Consider the following 14,885-nt stretch of genomic DNA (forward strand, 5'->3'; position numbering starts at 1 on the left):
TTGTAACTTATGACCTCTATGATCTTGACTTTGCGAACGAACTTGCCCTAATTGCTAAAATAATTTATAACCACCAGTAAAAACTGACAATCTTACCTTTTCTTTAGATAAATTTGGACTTCAAATTATCATTGATAAGACAAAAACAATGTATAAAGCTTCTGACAACATTGACCAATAATTATTATTAAACAAAGTACAAAAATTAACATATTTAGGAAGTCTTAATCACCAAACAGAAGGAGCAAGTGCAGATATCAAAACGAGAATTGATAAGGCAAATGCTTCCTTTGCTATGCTAAAAACAATTTTGAAATCAAACAAATATAGTGAAAGTACAAAAGTTAGGATATATAATAGTAATGTCAAATCTGTCCTCTTATATGATGCTGAATGCTGGAAGAATAATGTTTCTAATATGAAAAAGTTGAATGTTTTTCAGAAGTCTTAGTAAAATATGTAAAATATACTGGCAAGAAATTATATCTTATAAAAGAACAAACAGTCAACCAATTTCTACAAATATTAAACAGTGCACAAGCATTTGAGCTTTCTGGGACATGTGCTCAGGTTGAATGGTAGTAGGATCCCTAAACAAACCCTTAGTTGGATGCCTGGAGTCAGCAGGAGGCGGGAAAGACCCAAGGAACCTGGCGCAGGACCATGTAGAAGGAGCTGGAGGACGCCAACCTAGCCAACAGCCCAGTATCGGAAATAGTGGAAAAATCGGGAATAGTCCCTTTCGTAACATCGCCCCCATAAGGAGCGATTCGTCGTATTTTTAAAATGGCTTTTCTAAGGTTATTTTAGGTTAGGTTAGGTTATATTGGGAAAGGTGATTGCCCCACTGGGTTAGGTAATTGGCCCCGCAAGGTTAGAGCCCCGCGCAGGGGCTAGAAAAAGGGGAAAAGCTACTGTGAAAAGGTGCGATGTTACGAAAGGGACTATCCCCGAAAAATCTTGTCAAGGCCTTATGTCCCTCGGAGGAATAAAGAGTTTGTACATGCAGAATATTCTAAAGTTTTAAAGCTAACATATAATCATGTTCTTGCATATTGGAACATTTAGAGCAAATTTTTCTAAGAGTTGTATTCTTAACTCACAACTTAATGAACTAACCAAACAATAAAAGTCCCCAAAGTTGTTAAACTATTGAATAAGGATATTACATATACATAAATCTTTGGGGACTAGTGTAATAAACAGTCTTATGTCCCCTCCCTCCCTCCAGATTTGTACTTGTCTCATTAATGTTAATGTAGATAAAACAAATCTTTTTGGAAATAATATTTATAGCCGCAATTAATATTTTTATATTTGACATTATGACAGGTTTTTTATTAATCTGTTTTAAAACATTTGTATCCTATTTTTCATTGCAAAACTCATTTTGGATCATTTTTGACACAATTTTAACACAATATAGGCTTTGTCTTTTTTAAGCCATACTGAAAAATTATGTATAGCATCCTATTATATTCAGTTTTCTAAGAATATAAGAATGCACAATCATAGTATTAAAACCAGTTTTGTTAGACTGTGCCTTCGGCCTCTTTTCGGGGATATCAAAACTGGTTCATTCTTATAATTGTACATTTTCATAATCACGCAAAACTATTTATAATACGATGCGATAAATAACTATTATCATATTGTAAGGAGTTCCTTGATATTGATATCCATCAAGAGTAGGATTTAGCAAACATTTGATTATAAATTATAAATAAAAGTTGCATAAAAACGTTCTCCTATTCGTTGGGATATAAACACCAGCTATTTTTTATAAAATTTTTGATAATCAGATCTGTGCCGTCAGGTTTTAAACTGGCAGTCCATATCTAAAACAATCTTATTTCTCCAAAATCCTGTTGGATGCAGTGTTTTTTGTCGTCTTGTGTCACTTTATAATATACTAGCGGCTACGCCCTTAGATGCATCTGAGGACTAAGGTGGATAGGGGGGGGGGGGGGGGGGGTGTGGGAGGTGGTAAATCTCAAAGTTTCAAATTTAGTTTTTTAAAAAGGAAAAAAATGTTGAAGGAGGGAGTCAGTTTCTTCTAGAGGAGCACACCCCTCCTTAACCGAACTTTAGATTAAAAAAATTTCCCAAACATTCGGACAATTGGGCGTTCAAATAGGACCTAGTGGTAATTAGAATCAGTTGAGAACAAAATCCCAGCCGTTCCTTCTTGTCAGATATCGCCATTTTAAGATTTTTAGTAAAATTGCACTAAATATCCAAATACAAACTTTAATCTTGTAGTATAGACGTAGGACAGATCTTTCTGAATTATAGAGCAGATTTGCTACTTCTACAAATAACTAATGTCACCTTGTTTAATGTTGATCAACACTTTATTAATAATATAGTAGATTCAATAATAACTGGATATATGTATATATTACTTATGATTCTGGGTTGGTATAATGTAACTGTGGTGTCCACACCTAGGGACTCAAACCTACAGCTACGGGGGAGCGAACCTAGCTAAGCTAAATTCTAAAACCAACTGAAGTTGTCTAGCTTTGCATTGTTTTACCTAAGCCCACAGCTTATACTTTATTGACAGCTACCCCTTTTGGCCATTATCCATTTTAGCTGTCTATTTAGACTAATTATTAAGATCAGAGCAAAGCTAGTCTTTAACTTATACTACATTCTCCCGGACTTAGAAGGGGATGTAAATTACATTCCCTTTACCCATAATTACCTAAACCCCAGAATCTTTCCTTAATATTAACCATGGCACTAATAATTAAATCATTGATTACCGCTGGTAATCTTTGACCCTCTTACATACTAATTCTTACATACTAATACATTAAACATATCAAAAATGGCATAATCATCAAGCATTACAAAATTCATCATAGCGCAGCGCAAGAACATAGTTTTAACTTTTAGTTCACTTATTTAATTTTGGTACAAAGCAGCTTAGAGGTATAACTGTTTGTGGTCACAATGATAATTAAGTTATCCCCCTTGGCGGTTGCGCCCATGTCGACGTTGCTGGCGGCGTAGTCTGATGTTGATAACTACTAAGGCCACCAAGTGGGCGATAGATTCAACTAGTCAGCTGTCGTTCTCTTCATCCACTTCATCAAGGATAGCTGGATCTGGTTGCTGATCTGGAGCAGGTACGGGTGCTGGATCCTGGCAGGTTGCGGCCTCGCTGGCAGCAGCTGATCTCGTGCGGATCCCGTTGGGGTTCCCTTTCCTTCTCTTCCTGGGGGGCTCGGTCCTTGGCGGCTTGACATCTTCATCGCTGGATTCAGAAAAATCACCAGGCTTGTAGGAAGGAGAGGTTGGTGTGTACTTGGGTGAAGTTGGCGTGTACCTGGGTGATGGGGGCTCATAGAGTGTTTCATCATCACTGCTCAGGCCACCAGAGTAATCATCTCTGGTGAACAAGAGCCTGTCGCTGGTCATGGGTGGGGTGTGTGGTCTGGGGCTGCGTGGACGGGTGGAAACAAGGTAGCGGTCAGTCATCTCCTTGGCTCTGGCTACTGTTGAACTTGAAGGGCGTGGTGGCGAGGTTTGCCTAGCTCTGGCAGCAGCAGAAATTGATGGTTCAGCTTCGTTGCTACGCTGTGCTTGGACAGGTGGATCCTCTGTTACATCAATCTCAGCTATGGACAACCTGTTTTTCGTCCAACCTTGGAACTGGTCCAGCTTCAATCTCAACCTGTCTTGGGCTGATTGTACAAGTGTCACTGAATTTTGGATCTTCTTCAGCTTATTCTCCAAGGTGGCGGTGGTGGCTGGAACGATGCCCTGGCACTCTCGTCGTAGGATGTAGCCCAACTCTTGGACACTGGAAATGCGGTTGTCCCTGGTCACGCTATCAGTATGGGAGTTGACCGTTTCAGCCAGCTTTTTGAGTTCATGGATAATAATATCCATGTTCTCAGAGAGCTGACTCTGAGAATTTTTGCCCCAGAAGGTCACATTATTTTGGAGTGCGTTGACCTCCTGCTGCCACTGGTCTAACGTGATCCCTCTTTTCCCCGTGTGCTCCCTAAGGGTGGTGTCCACCCTTAAGGTCTCCTTCTGCAGATCTTTGATGGCTGCAGTGTTGGCCCCAGCTACAGCGGTCAAATTATCCAGCTTAGTGTTCATGGCGTGCACCTGCTGTCTAACCTCAATCATCACTGCGAGCATCGTGTCGTTGGATACCAGGTTGGCTGCGGCAGCTGCTGGAGGGGTGGTGTCCCTGGGTTCAGTTTTGAACCTCCTCTGGCTGGCTCCACGTCCGAAGGGTGCTGCAATATAGCAAAATTAAATTACAATATCAAACAATACAAATACAATATTAACACATATTAATAGTCAAATAAACAAATAAACAAACAATATATGTGCTTTATCATGGTTTATTTTCCCACCCAAAGGAATATGGTACTTTCCCTCTATTTCCCACGAATAAAAGGATATTTATTCAAATATATTTAGTGAGTGGTGCTTTCCTCCCCCCATCCAAATACCACATGTTAACAAATATATATGTGTTTTATGGTGCTTTCCCCTTATTTACCACGAGTAAAAGGATAATTATCCAATAATTAACCAACAAAGGTGTAGTTATTATCCACACATTAATTTTATTCAAATATATTTAGTGAGTGGTGCTTTCCTCCCCCCGTCCAACTACCACATGTTAACACAAATATATATGTGTTTTATGGTGCTTTCCCCTTATTTACCACGATTAAAAGGATAATTATTCAAATATATTTAATGTATGGTGCTTTCCTCCCCCGTCCATCACCAATAAAGGTGTAATTATTATCCATGCATTAATTTTAAATTTTAAGACTAATAAGTTTCCCTCCCACGAATAAAAGAATAGTTGTTAATTTGTTGCTTGCCCTTGTGTATTGTTCACTTTAAATATTTTAGCACAGCAACATAAATATATCATAGACCCAACCAAGCAGACCGATAATGCTGCAGCTAAACCCCCCGCCATGTACATTAAAATTTCATGCCATTTAGTTGAAACCCACCCGGATATTTTATTTACATAATACTTGACCCATGTCATCTCGACTTTGGGTTTAAACTTTATAGCGTCGTGGGCCAGCTCCTGTAGTTTAAGGACGTCTAAGCTAATTAGAGACGTTTCCCCCTGATCTGCCTGCTCATCAATTACTTTTCCATAAAGATCTTCAAACATATAAGATTTAACTTTCCCCTCTGTTACTTTTACCAAATTTATCCCTTTATCCGTGTTAACGGCATACACATTTTGATTTACTGAAATGTACGTTGGATTAAAATTGCAATCCACCTCTATTAGATGATCTTTATTTACTAATAATCTAGTGTTTGGTACAATGCCATAAATGGACCCATTAATTGCCACGGCAAAATGATTGACAAAACAAGGCAATTTTTCGCTAATATTTAATTTAACCCTAACTTGTACACATTGTTGTTCCAAAATTATTTCCCCCATAGTTCTTTGAATTTTCATTTTGTGTGCTTTAACTAGATTGTATAAAATAACACTGTCAGAGGTACAGTCATTGTGTTCATTTATTAAGTTGTTATAATGCCCATAAGATAAATAAAATTTATCTTCCAAATTTGCATCTATTTCTGCCCTGTGGATGAAAGGAAAAAATTCCTTTATGCTGTGGGTAATCCATACATATAAACCCTCTACGTTTGTTATATAGTAGTAAATTCCCGGTAGGACATCCCCAAATATTTGTTTATCCCCCATTTCCACAGCTAGTGAATGTTTTTCATTGTAAATCACCCGAAGTTTGTTATATAAGATATTATCTTCTCCCCATTCACTGTGCGTTAGAATAGATGCATTCAATATTTTTACTGTTCTAAACCCTGAATAATAGCGTTTTTGAGTATCTGTCTCATTTAATGCTATTATTCTACTCATATCCCAATGAAGATGGGGCGTCCCGCAATCCCTGTTTGTTTCATTGTCAGTGGCTAATATTATATCATTAAAAATACACCCATTCTCTGTTTGTATTAAATCAACGGTTCTAATATTAATGGTTACTTCAGTATCAATAAATGAATTAGGAACGAAAGTGTTGCCCACTAAAATCCCTTTTCCCTCGCATTGGGGATTAAATCCATCCCTCCATGAATCCCTGAAATATATTGTTCCATTTATTAGAAAAGATTCTTTAACCTGTTGATTTAATTTTACTGATATGGGTATCCCTCTAATAATTATTATCCCTGATTTATAAGCTTGGGCGCATTCGTCAGCGGATATTAATATTGGTCTGTTAATTTGTGTTGGTTTTGCTAAATGAAGATGTGCATATGCCCCGCAGTAATAAAAGTGTTGTGTTTCATAAATGTGACAAATCACCCCAGGAATTACCCACTTTTTTGCCCTTTGCAGAATATGTACCCCTAGTAATCTCAAAACGTGTAAGTAAGCAATTAACATTTTTTTTGGCTTACTTAAATGTGCCATTGTGCCATTTTTGTGGTAAATTACTGATAAGCCATAAAGAATACTAATTGCTTACTTATATCAGCATTCTACAACAATTTGGTCTTACTTGTGAGATAAAAGAGGGTGGAGTAAATAAATACTCAGTCATTTACAGTAAAAGTGGCTTATATAAGTTGAAGTGAAGAAAAAGAAGGAGGAGTAATAATTAATCCCTTCCTTCCTGTAAGCAGTTTATGAAAAAAAGAGAAGATTTGGCTGATATAAGCCAAATAAGCAACAAATGTGATTGATTGCTTATAAGTAATTTATCCAAAAATTGCATGATTTGGTATATAAGCCAAATAAGCATTTATTGTAATTGATTGCTTGTAAGTAATTTATCAACAAATTGGATGATTTGGTATATAAGCCAAATAAGCATTTATTGTGATTGATTGCTTATAAGTAATCTATCAAAAAATTGTATGATTTGGTATATAAGCCAAATAAGCCGAAATTTTTATTGATTACTTATAAGTAATTTATGAAAAAATTGTATGATTTGGCATATAAGCCAAATAAGCCAAAATTTTCATTGGTTGCTTATAAGTAATTTATCAAAAATTGTATGATTTGGCATATAAGCCAAATAAGCCAAAATTTTGATTGATTGCCTATAAGTAATTTACCAAAAAATTGCATGATTTGGCATATAAGCCAAATAAGCCAAAACTTTCATTGATTGCTTATAAGTAATTTATCAAAAAATAGCATGATTTGGTATATAAGCCAAATAAGCATTTATTGTGATTGATTGCTTATAAGTAATTTATCAAAAACTTGCATGATTTGGTATATAAGCCAAATAAGCCAAAACTTTCATTGATTACTTATAAGTAATTTATCAAAAAATAGCATCATTTGGTATATATATATCCAAATAAGCCAAAACTTTCATTGTTTACTTATAAGTAATTTATCAAAAAATAGCATGATTTGGTATATAAGCCAAATAAGCATTTAATGTGATTGATTGCTTATAAGTAATTTATCAAAAACTTGCATGATTTGGTATGTAAGCCAAATAAGCCAAAACTTTCATTGATTGCTTATAAGTAATTTATCAAAAAATAGCATGATTTGGTATATAAGCCAAATAAGCATTTATTGTGATTGATTGCTTATAAGTAATTTATCAAAAAATTGCATAATTTGGTATATAAGCCAAATAAGCCAAAACTTTCATTGATTACTTATAAGTAATTTATCAAAAAACAGCATGATTTGGTATATAAGCCAAATAAGCATTTATTGTGATTGATAGCTTATAAGTAATTTATCAAAAATTGCATAATTTGGTATATAAGCCAAATAAGCCAAAACTTTCATTGATTACTTATAAGTAATTTATCAAAAAATAGCATGATTTGGTATATAAGCCAAATAAGCATTTATTGTGAATGATTGCCTATAAGTAATTTACCAAAAAATTGCATGATTTGGCATATAAGCCAAATAAGCCAAAACTTTCATTGATTGCTTATAAGTAATTTATCAAAAAATAGCATGATTTGGTATATAAGCCAAATAAGCATTTATTGTGATTGATTGCTTATAAGTAATTTATCAAAAACTTGCATGATTTGGTATATAAGCCAAATAAGCCAAAACTTTCATTGATTACTTATAAGTAATTTATTAAAAAATAGCATCATTTGGTATGTAAGCCAAATAAGCCAAAACTTTCATTGATTACTTATAAGTAATTTATCAAAAAATAGCATGATTTGGTATATAAGCCAAATAAGCATTTAATGTGATTGATTGCTTATAAGTAATTTATCAAAAACTTGCATGATTTGGTATGTAAGCCAAATAAGCCAAAACTTTCATTGATTGCTTATAAGTAATTTATCAAAAAATAGCATGATTTGGTATATAAGCCAAATAAGCATTTATTGTGATTGATTGCAAATAAGTAATTTTTCAAAAAATTGCATAATTTGGTATATAAGCCAAAACTTACATTGATTACTTATAAGTAATTTATCAAAAAATAGCATGATTTGGTATATAAGCCAAATAAGCATTTATTGTGATTGATTGCTTATAAGTAATTTATCAAAAAATTGTATAATTTGGTATATAAGCCAAATAAGCCAAAACTTTCATTGATTACTTATAAGTAATTTATCAAAAAATAGCATGATTTGGTATATAAGCCAAATAAGCATTTATTGTGATTGATTGCTTATAAGTAATTTATCAAAAACTTGCATGATTTAGTATATAAGCCAAATAAGCCAAAACTTTCATTGATTGCTTATAAGTAATTTATCAAAAAATAGCATGATTTGGTATTTAAGCCAAATAAGCAAAATCTTTCATTGATTCCTTATATTTTATCTGTTGCATATCCCCTCTTCTGTCTTATTCCAATATGAACCTGCCCTATTATACATAATATATTTATGTTTTTTTTATTTAGATTTAAAAATTATATTGATTTTTTTTTTTTTTTTTTTTTAATTATCAAATGATTTCATTTTTAACTGCTCTAAGAAGAAAACCTCCTTTAAAGGTTTAATGTGATAATAAATGTAGGATGTCTAGATCCCCAATTACTTAACCCATTAGTGACGAACCGGGTATTAAAACCCGGTTACGAAAAATGAAAAAAAAAACGGTTTCCAGTCTTCAAATTTCATCATCCTTTTGTGAGCCTCCCCTTTACTCCGTTCTTTATCTATTGTCCCTGGAGAGAAGTCTCAGATATGGATCTATGATATGGATAATATGGATCAACCGCGAAAAAAAAGGTGCATTAATAACTTTTTTGTTTTTATAGTTAAGTTGCTGATTTTTTTCATCTATTTGTTAATTCGTTTTATTCAAATTATTATTTTTTTATCATTTTTTTACGCCCTATTTGGACCCGGTTCGGCATGGCCATAAATACCCGGCAGTTTTAAAACCCGGCTTGGTTTTGGTTTTATAACCTGGTTTTAACTTTTCAACCATTAAATATTTTTTTATGATTTATTATTCTTGAGCCACCCTAATCAGTATACCCTAGTAATCTCTATATGTGTCCTCCAATAGTTTTATGCTCTTTTTCTGATATGTATCATCCAATTTTTATATGTTCTTTTTTTGTGTATGCCAGGTTTTAAAACTTCGACAAACGGGCCTTTTTACCCGGTTACGGCGGCTGAAACCGGCGGATCAGTAATATTTGACATAATATCATTTGACATAAATTCATTTCACATAAAACATTTGACATAAAACCACTTCACATAAAGGTACATTTGACATAAAAACGTTTGCCATAAAGGTACTCTTCACATAAAAACGTTTCACATAAAGGTACATATGATATAAAGGTACATTTGACATAAAGGTACATTTGACATAAAGGTATGTTTGACATAAAGGTACACTTGACATAAAGGTACATTTGACATAAAGGTACACTTAGCATAAAATGTTTCACATAAAGATACATAAAGACACATAAAAATATTTTCATATAAATATGACTGTATAGACATGGGGACTTCAGTCGTGCGAGGCTTGTGGTGCAGAACTGAGATTCTGTTCACCGGTTGCCATGCAATGTACCTTTATGTCAAATGTACCTTTATGTCAAGTGTACCTTTATTTCAAGTGTACCTTTATGTGAAATGTACCTTTATGTGAAATGTACCTTAATGTCAAGTATACCTTTATGCCAAATGTACCTTTATGTCAAATGAGTTTATGTGAAACGTTTTTATGTCAAATGTACCTTTATGTCAAATGAGTTTATGTCAAATGATACTTTATGTGAAATATTTTATGTGAAATGAATTTATGTGAAGTGATTTTATGTCAAATATTACTGATCCAAACCGGCCGAAACACTTAATTTGAAATAAATCGCTTCGTATATTACTTGTAGCCCTATATATTACATGAGGTTGTGTAGTTTTCAATTACGGATTGTATCAAAGTTCTAAAAAGTGTTCATCTCACTTTGGGCGTTCAAAAATTACATTTTTCATTTTTTTGTCGAAATAACCGGGTATTTAGGAAAAAGCGGCTTTTAATGCAGGCAGAAAACCACCCAAAACGGGTTTAAATTAGGGTTGGGCCAGATATCCGGTGTGGCCGGATAACTGGCCGGATATCCGGCCATTTTCAATAACCGGCTGGATATTGAAACTATCCGGCCGGATATCCGGCAATATAATCTTTTATATTTTACAACAAAAATCTCTGTTATTTTAATCTTAAATGGCTGTAATTTTCTTATTATTGAAGCTAGAAGAACAATTTTTTCTGAATATGTCTATCTTTATGTAGATTTTATATTAGAAATTTCAAAACATAAATTTTGGCGGTGGCAGCAGTACTTGGCAGCTGCTAGCCGCAAACCGACGGTTGGCAGGTAACCGGCAACGGATTTTATGAAATTGTAATATGTCATGAAGATATAAATATAAAAAAAGCCTAAGTTTTTTAAATTTGAAATCTTAAAGTAAAGATTTGCGGTCACAGGAACTGTTTAAAGATTTCTAGGGACCTAAAGGTTCAGGACTTGCAGAATTATACCTATAACCTGAAATCGACTTTACCACCTATATTACATATGAGGATGTACGACTATAGGATATTTTAATATTAGATAACATGAAATGCTTTGTTTAAGTAAAACAATATTTTTACTTTTTACCTGAATGACCTTACCAGATTTGCTGGCATCCTGTGCCCGCCAGGAAGGAGGTATTAAAAAAATTTCAACTCTCAGTTATGTGTCATACCCATATTTCAAAAGTTACTCAGTTATAGCCCTCTACCTTTTATACACAGAAAATGGGATAGAAAAAAAACAGAGGGGGGGGGGCAGGCATTCAACGCCACCTCACCGCCCATCCTCCAACCGTTAGGGGTTAATATTACAGATTGAGGGTAGTAATAGTTAATTAGATTTATTCGCTAAGAAGAAAGATCATTTAATAGTTACTTCATTTTTAAGTTTTAACCCTAATTTTATCCTATTTTATAAAGTACTAAGCTTTTATATGTCTGTAGCGAAGGATCTTGCTAACCGCTGAACCGATATGGTTCTCCTTTAGAGTGAAGCTTCTCATAGGTTCCAGGGTGGTTTTAGGCTGTTTAATTTTTATAAAAAAGTCGTTCTAAGGTTTAAAGTTATTTTTCTGCACTTTCATGTCCCTTCTAATATTCCTAGATACTAGGGATGCAGCCGCTAGTATAATACAAAACACCAGTTGCGGGTATATTCCCTTTCGTGGCTACTCCCCTTAAGGAGCGATTATTCGTACTTTCACAGTAGCTTTCCTCCTATTTCTAGCCCCTTGCGGGGGACTCTAACCTTGCGGGGCCAATTGCCTAACCCTGCGGGGCAATCACCTAACCAAATATAACCTAACCTAACCTAAAATAACATATCAAAAGCAATTTAAAAAAAACAATGAATCGCCCCTTAAGGTGCATTGCCACAAAAGGTACTATATCCTTTTTTAATACTTTAATATGTAGTAATTTGGCCGGTTATCCGGCCGGATATCCGATAATTTGGCCGGATAACCGGATATTTGCCGGATATCCGGCGTTGGCCGGATATCCGGCCGGATACCGGATATCCGGCATTTGAAATCTGCCAGATATCCAGTATCCGGTATACGGCCAAAAAAATATCCAGCCCAACCCTAGTTTAAATACCCGTTGTGCATTTATGGCCATGCCGAACCGGGTTTTTTTGCAACTTTCCTGTGCACGCCACTAGAGCAAAACAAAAAAATTGGAATTTCGTTTTGACCATTATAAAGCTTCCCTGAAATTTTCAGCTCGATCAGCCCATAAAAGTGGCGCTCGGCACTAATGGGTTAATTTGACGAATAGGAATAAAATGTAGACACAATCATACCACAATAAAAATTAAATTTAGAGTAATCAATTTGCCAGGTATTTTTACAATATTCGATTAATACAACTTTGAATATTTGAATTTAGTTTAAGATTAAGGTTGTTGAAATTATGATGTCTAAAATCTATTTATTATGGGATTGATTATCTAGTAGTATTAAATCCTTTTTTTTTATCAAGTTCGTATTATTCAATTATTGCACTGATTATAAACAGCTTTCTGCAAATATAAAATGTACAATTATAAGATTTAAGTCATGGGCTTAAAGGAAGCCTGCAAGAAACATTACACTTTACCTGCTGAAAGACTGCCAGAAAGAGACCCAATACCCTAAATTTGAAGCCTTCAGCTTCAATAATAAAAAAGTTATAGGCATTTAAAAATGACATTTTATGTACAATATAAATTTTAAAAGATTTTCATTGCTCATTTTAGAAATTTTGAAATTAAACTACGTTGCCTAGAAAAAAAATTATAAGCTTATTTTTGTCATAAATTTAGGTTGCCAATAACTAATTATATTTTTACAAAAAATACCCATTTTTATAGTCAAAATCATTAAAAAAAATTAAGTTGTTTTGAGAGTACTGTAGTATTTCCAGCCAATCAGAAGGCTGAATCAGCTCAACAGCCAATCTCAGCTGAGCTTGCATTAGTTTTGTTAGTTTCCGCTATGATTTTTTGTTTGCAAGCGCAATTTAAACCGAATTTTTGTCAGAGATTTTGATAATTGAATGTGGTGTTTTTTTATTGTAAAAATGTAAACAGTTACAGGCAATCTAAGTTTCTGACAAAGATAAGGTTTTAATTTTGTGTCTAGGCAACATAATTTAATATTGTTTTTTCTATTATGAGCAATGGAAATCTTTCAAAAGTTTCATTGTACATAAAATGTCATTTTTAAATGACTAGAACTTTTTTGTTATCAAAGCTGAAGGCTTCAAATTTGGGATATTGGGTCACCTTGTGGTAGTCTTTCAGCAGTTAAAGCGTGGTAATACTTGCAGGCTTCCTTTAATATTCAACTAAAAAGAGCAATAAAAAAAGTGGTGATTTCTTGGATCTTGGACAAAGTAGCCTCTAGGATAAAGCAGTGTGGGACAATTACTTAGGAAAAGTAGCCTCCTAAGGAAAATAGCCTCCACTGTAAATAGTCACAGCACTTAGCTTGGACAAAGTAGCTTCGGACAAAGTAGCTTCAGACAAAGTAGCTTTGGACAAAGTAGCTTCGGACAAAGTAGCTTCAGGACAAAGTAGCTTCAAGACTAAGGAAAGTAGCCTCCACTGTTAATAATGGTCATAACCGCAGCACTCAGCCCCCTGGCCTGCTTAGCCGCGGGTGCTCGGCCCCCTAGCCTATAACCTAACCTAACCCAACCAAAAAATTGTAAAAACATTATTAAAGATTGTAAAAACAATATTAAAAATTGTAAAATCCATCAACCACTTTTTGCAAAATCCACGAAATTCTAAACCACTTATGTATTATCAGTTGATGACATTTTTCTTAAATAAATGTTCTGAGGCTAACATAGGTTAGGTTATAAGATAGGGGGCCGAGTGCCCATGGCTAGGCAGGCCAGGGGGCCAAGCGCTGCGGCTATATTGGAGACTATTTTTTTAGGAAGCTACTTTACTTAAACTTTTTTTAACCTATTTTTAAAACGTATATAAAAATATACTATGACACCAGTAAAATCAGACTGCAGAGCCCAAATTTGAATTAAGTCCCCAATAAACTTTTTTGGGGGGATTTAAATATTAATTTTTACTGTTGCCGTGGTCATTTTGACCAAAGCAAAATGTCTTTTTTTTATTTGGGTAAAATTCGTAGCTTTTAGAGTGTTTTGCTTCATAAATATTGTATTCTGGTATAGAGTAAAATTAGGCCTTATGATTTTACTATAAAAATTCACTAAAAAGTTAAATCTTTACAATATACCAATGAATTAACATTAACATGTTTGTGTTTGTTCACCTATTTTAAACACATAAAAATTGGCTGTAAGTGTTAAATTTGATGACAAGATGACATGATGTCAACAAATGTTTATGCAATACAACAAAATTATTTTTGACACATATACAAATATGATATGTAATAAGATTATTCAAACTTATTTTTTAAAAATATTTTTAAAAAGTATGTATCTTTTACGTGTATAGTTTTCATTCTTTTCATTTTAATTAAATAAAAATTATTTAACTACCGGTTACCGGATATCCGGCATTTGAAATCAGCCGGATATCCGGTATCCGGTATCCGGCCAAAAAAGTATCCGGCCCAACCCTAGTGAAAACACTCTTTTGGAAATTATAAATAATTGAAATGAAACAAGAAATCTTATTGGTTTAACTTTAGCATTATGTGTTTTATTGTATTATGTTAAATTTTTTACTGAAATTGATTGTTTTAGAAAAAAAAATTATTTCCATCGAACAGAGTAGAGTTTTTTTATTATTGTATTGATATAAACTGAATCATATAAAATTGTTCTGTAAGAAACAATTTAACCCCAAACTAAAAGT

General features: G+C 33.8%; 1 protein-coding gene across 1 annotated transcript in view; it reads right to left on the reverse strand.

Annotated features, from left to right (window-relative positions):
- Positions 1-2,335: 2,335 nt before the first annotated feature.
- LOC145306821 (uncharacterized) overlaps positions 2,336-14,885 on the reverse strand; it is a 30,385-nt gene continuing 17,835 nt past the window's right edge. Inside the window, exon 2 of the mRNA XM_080149120.1 lies at positions 2,336-4,262. Coding sequence (XP_080005246.1) covers positions 3,073-4,262 — 1,190 coding nt within the window. The 3' untranslated portion in view covers positions 2,336-3,072. The remainder of the gene's footprint in view (positions 4,263-14,885) is intronic.

The sequence above is a fragment of the Acartia tonsa genome, chromosome 15, assembly GCF_053477335.1.
Source record: "Acartia tonsa isolate MP-2025a chromosome 15, ASM5347733v1, whole genome shotgun sequence".
Lineage (NCBI taxonomy): Eukaryota > Metazoa > Arthropoda > Copepoda > Calanoida > Acartiidae > Acartia > Acartia tonsa.